At 39.2% G+C, this 5531-nt stretch overlaps 1 protein-coding gene across 1 annotated transcript in view; it reads left to right on the top strand.

Moving 5' to 3' along the window:
• INTS14 (integrator complex subunit 14) overlaps positions 1–5531 on the top strand; it is a 50341-nt gene that overhangs the window by 22989 nt on the left and 21821 nt on the right. Inside the window, exons 4-6 of the mRNA XM_019647270.1 lie at positions 763–924; positions 1710–1828; positions 2250–2392. Of these exons, the coding sequence (XP_019502815.1) occupies positions 763–924; positions 1710–1828; positions 2250–2392 (424 nt within the window). The remainder of the gene's footprint in view (positions 1–762; positions 925–1709; positions 1829–2249; positions 2393–5531) is intronic.

The following is a 5531-nucleotide window of genomic DNA, read 5'->3' as shown; positions in this document are numbered from 1 at the left end:
AGTTCGGATCCCACATATGAGGGCCAGTGACACTGCCCTCTACAGCTAAGATGCTGAACAACAGCTCAACCTGGAGCTGGGCTGCTGCTGTGAGTCGCCGGCGACGGCATAGGCTGCAGCCCCTGTGGCAGTGGGTTGCCATGGGTTACCATATGTAGCCAGCAGCCAGCGTGAGCGGCCATCCAGAAGCCAGCGACTGATCTGCCTCACCCGGGAAGAGAGCAATGATGGTGCCAACTTGGGCCAGTGAAGCAACCTCCTCCACAACTAGACTGAAGAACAAAAGGATAGCAACTTATCTGTTCCCCTTCCCCCAATTCCCCAGCGCTGTTCCCATCCCCCCAATTCCCCAATAAAAATCTTTAAAAGAAAAAAAAAGGTTTAATTAGATAAAATACAGTAAAATACAGTTCATTAAGTGTTGATGAATACATACACCTGTGCCAGTTGAGACATAGGACATTTCCATTACCCCACAAAGTTTCCTGATGCCCCTTTTTAGTCAGTATCCCCCCACACCCCAGAACCCCTGTTTGATTTATCTTAGCTTTGTTTCACTTGTTCTAGAACTTCATATAAATAGAATCATACAATTTGTCTGTCATCTTTCACTTGACAAAATGTTTTTGAGATTTATTCACATTGTATCCCTACAGAATTAGGTTTTTCAGTGCTAATGCAATTAGAAATGGAAACATTGCTAAATGAGACTGCTTTGAATGAATGTGTTATTTCATATACAAACCTTCTCTCACTTTTTGCAAACAGGTTGTTCTAGTGACAGATGGCTGCCTTGGCATTGGTAGAGGGTCACTGCGTCATTCCCTAGCTACTCACAGTCAGCGAAGCGAGAGCAACAGGTTTCCACTACCTTTTCCTTTTCCATCTAAGTTATACATCATGTGCATGGCAAATTTGGAGGAGGTAATGCTTCTTACTAAGTTTTTCTTAGTTTGATTAGATACATTTTAGGACTCAGTTTATTTTTTAGAACATGTGTTCCATTAGTATTATATTGCACATACTATAACATTGAACTCCATTCGTTTTAGCCAAGGCTGGTCACTAATTATATATGAAAAGACTCTAGATCTCAAATGCTCTCTGAAGTTCAGTGTTCCCCATCTTGGGAAACATAGCTGGAGTTGTTCCCACACTCTTCAGATGCTCAAGAGTTAAAATGTTCTTTTTGGTGTTAGATATTTCCCTCATTTAGGAATTCTTACATCCATCCCACCAGAAATGTTGACAGAAGTGTGCTTTGATTTTTTTCATAAAGTAACATTACTCTGATGCATGTTTTATTAAACTCTGTTTCCTGGTTTTTCCATTTACTTAGGAAAGTTATTTAACCTTTCTTCACCTCAGTTTTTTCTATCTAAAATGTAGATAATAATGGTATTTACCAAAAAGATGTTAAAAACACTTTGGAGGGACGATGCTGTATAAATACCAACTGTGGTCATCTCTGAGAACCTTTGCAAAACTACTTCTGAATGGAATAGCTCTACTGGTATCATTTTATATGCCATCCCTCTTAGTAACCTTGAGTCAAAATTGTTATAGCTGTTTTCCTTTTTCACATTGTTAAAAAATTATCTCCATTTATATTTATTGCCTGTGTTGTTGTGATGGGTGTGAACATAGTGTGCTGATGATAATCTGGCATTTTGTGCCACTTTAAAAGGGTCATCTGTTTTGCTTTGCAGCTTCAGAGCACTGATTCCTTGGACTGCCTTGAACGTCTCATAGATTTAAACAATGGTGAAGGGCAGATTTTTACTATTGATGGTCCCCTGTGCTTGAAAAATGTACAGTCTATGTTTGGGTGAGTGTATACTGAAAGCTTTTTTGCCTTCTTACAATCCATGATAATTTGATATCCAGCAATAATGTCTGTTTTACTATTTCTAATTGTGTCATTTCATTTTCCCCAAGTTGCTCATTTTTTCAGGTAAAATGCTTGGTAGTAGTGATTTTTTAAAGTTTATTCCCTTTTAAATTAAGCATGACTAAATCTATAATACCTGTACATAACTGTCTTCCTTATAATGACTCAGCAGTTTCAAAGATTAACTTGCTTTTGGGCTATTCAGAATTGAAATTGCCTCACCAAAAATGTCAGATTTTGTTCTATTTTACATAATGGTCAAATCATTTTGGAGTCAACTCAAAGGGAAAACAAACAGCATCTTGAAAAAAAAATCATATGTATCATAATATTCTTTGTCTAACAAATCATGTTCTAGAAAACTGATTGATCTGGCATACACACCTTTCCATGCTGTTCTCAAGTGCGGCCACCTGACTGCCGATGTGCAAGTCTTCCCCAGGCCAGAGCCTTTTGTGGTAGATGAGGAAATCGATCCTATCCCCAAAGTCATTAACACAGGTAACTTTTTGTCAACTTCCTTCTTAGTTCTGGTATCCTGACTTTCTAACTTCTGGCTTTTACTTTTTTCTATCCAGGAGGGTTGAAAAGATTTAAATTCTGATACTAGGGTGCTGTTGTCATCAGTTATACACTCTGGATGGGAGGATACACTGCCTAAGGGATGGCAGATGAGTGATCTTTTGTGGTGATGATGAGGTCATGAGTTAATCTCCAATCCTAGATAATTATAACCACAAATTACTAGAGTTGGAAATCATGGCCAGATTCACTAGCATTGAAATCCTTGAGGTAATTCTTAATGGGTACTAAGATTGATTAGCATCATAATTGAGGTCACATATGAAGGGCTAGCTTCTAGACTTGGCTATGTGACTCTGGACAAATTGCTTCCTTTAGTTCTTATTGGCTAGGTGAGTGGAATCTCTAGGTGAATGATGGCCTCTAAAATCTCAGCTCTGATATACAAGTACTGTGCCTCTCTAGCCCTGCTGCTTGTATTATGACTAAAAGCGACGTGCCACTTTACCTGGTTCATGTTTCTAGTGCTGTGCTTAGCTGAGATTGGCAAAGTGAAGAGTCAAAAGTAACAAGCAGTAGTAGAGAGGAGAGCTGCTCCTGTTGGAGGGTGGACTCCTTCAGCTGTGGGTACATATTAAACCATCACTGTTTCAGTCACCGTTGCACCCTCAGTGCGTAGCATAATGTCTGATGCTTAGTAGATGTTCACTAGGCAATTGTTCAGCCAACAAATGATTAAAATGAAGTGCACAGTAAATGTTCATTTCATTCTTGGGTGTATAGATTTTAAGGAGTTTTAGAGTGAGGGACTCTGCACAGGCTTTTTGGTTTTTGTGCTTTTAGCTCCTGACTGTCTAGAAGTAGGGCATCCATCTCTTTCATTGTGATTACACAGCAGTGTATTAAGCTGTGTCAAATGTGTTAACTTCAAACTAATTAGATTCCACTTCCCTCCCATCCTTTTTTGATGAGTAACTGAATAGGTCTTTTCTTTCCCATATAAACTTTTAGTCCAAGATCTTTGTTATAGATTGTATTTTTTTTTTTAAGATTTTTATTGGGGAATTGGGGGGATGGGAACAGTGCTNGAGGGCAGTGTCACTGGCCCTCATATGTGGGATCCGAACCGGGGCCCTCTGGCATCCCAAGCGAGTTCTTAACCATTGCGCCACTCGGCCGGCCCCTGATCTTCATTATCTTGATGTAGCATTTTATTCAGCAAACTTTTAACTACCACAACTATCTGAGTTACCTAAAACGTGAGTATGAATGTCATAAAATCAGTTGTCTTTTACTTAGGTCCACAGTATATCCGTCCACTTAGCATCAAATCAGAGCATAGTAGTAGCAGAAAAAGAGAATTGCTCTACACAGTTACTTTGAGAAGTGGTAGCATATTTTAAAGAAGAAAAATTGCTAAAAGGATAATCATACTGTAATCTACAACGGGATTCAACAAACTTTCTCTGTGTTTTAGGCTTTGCAGGTGTCTGTGGCAACTCTTCAACTTTGGTATCATAACATGAAAGCAGCCATAGATAATAAGTAAATAAATGGGCATGGATGTGTTCCAGTAAAACTTTATTTACAAAAACTGGGCCACGGTGTATGATTTTTAGGGTCAAACATAGAATTCTTCAGTCGTGTCAATGGCATCACTGGTATTTATTTTTTAATTAAAAATGAAATTATGGTTGCCTGGGAGTGAAGGAAAGGGTAGGGATTGACTCAAATGAAGCACGAGGGAATATGAGAAGTGATGGAATTCATCTTTATCTTGATTGTAGAAGTGGTTACACCACTGAAAGCAGTTGTTGGAACTCATAGATAAAATGGGTGAATTTTATTGCTTGTAAATTATATCTCAACCCAACTTTTTTTAAGTTGTTTTTTCGTATTATAAAACCACTCGGTTTTTTTAGAGTATGAACCTGTGAGTTAATGAAGACCCTGAGCTGCATTAAAAGGTTAAATCAAATCACTAGTGGATACTTGCTAAAAAAGCCAGTGAATGCCTTTTGATCAGTTTCTTTTCAGAAATAAAAATGTTTGGCACCTTACTTAATAAACGCTATTTAGTAAATCCATGCATACAGAATATCTAATTTCCTAACAGTATATTGAATAAATGAAATTTTGTTGTCAATACCTACTGAACTGAAAGCTAGCAGGTTCCATTTACTACTTCTTCAGTAGTTTTAGAGAAGAAACTCAAAAAATATGTACACCAGAAAGACTTCTCTGCCTTTTAATGTTTTTCTTCCTTTGCAAAATGGAAGGATCTGAACTTGAGATGCATTGTACCATGAGGGCAAGGGGCTGGGCCTGAATCCACTTAGACTTGCTTAATGAGTTTTCAGATGAATAATTCAAAACACTGGACTGAAAGTGGAAGTTATTAGTGATTGTTTTTATAATCAGTTGCATCAAACAGATTTGTTTTAATGAGGAATTTTTTTAACCAACCTTTTAGACATCTGAACTGTGTCTTCATTTTCTGAGTGAAATCGGTCTCATTTTGACATATGACATACTGGGTTGTCAGAAAAGTCATGATGTATTTTTTCTATGTTTTTCATTGCAAAAATGTGTTATGACTTTTCCGACAGCCCAATATTTCATTATCACACAGTACTTGAATAAGTTACTGGCAGAAGTAAATCATTGTATAGCAATTACTGGTATTTAGAAGAGGAAATTACCTTGTAGTCAATTGACTATCTTCCCAAAAGATGACATCGCTCCAGGTGACCTCTATTAAGCATTCTTGGGCTTTAGAAGTAAGTGCCAGGCCGGCTAAGTGGCGCATTGGTTAAGAGCTGGCTTGGGATGCCAGAGGGCCCTGGTTCAGATCCCACATATGAAGGCCAGTGGCACTGCCCTCTACAACTAAGATGCTGAACAACAGCTCGACCTGGAGCTGGGCTGCCGTGAGTCGCTGGCAATGGCGTAGGCTGCAGCCCCTGCTGCAGTGGGTTGCCATGGGCTACTGTGTATGTGGCCAGCAGCCAGCGTGAGCGGCCAGCAGCCACAGTGAGCGGCCATGCAGAAGCCGGCGACTGATCTGCCTTGCCTGGGAAGAGCGCAATGATGGTGCCAACTTGGGCCAGTGAAGCAA

Source organism: Hipposideros armiger, unplaced genomic scaffold (assembly GCF_001890085.2).
Source record: "Hipposideros armiger isolate ML-2016 unplaced genomic scaffold, ASM189008v1 scaffold_110, whole genome shotgun sequence".
Lineage (NCBI taxonomy): Eukaryota > Metazoa > Chordata > Mammalia > Chiroptera > Hipposideridae > Hipposideros > Hipposideros armiger.
The sequence above is the reverse complement of the archived record's forward strand: the minus strand, read 5'-3'. Positions and strand labels throughout refer to the sequence as shown.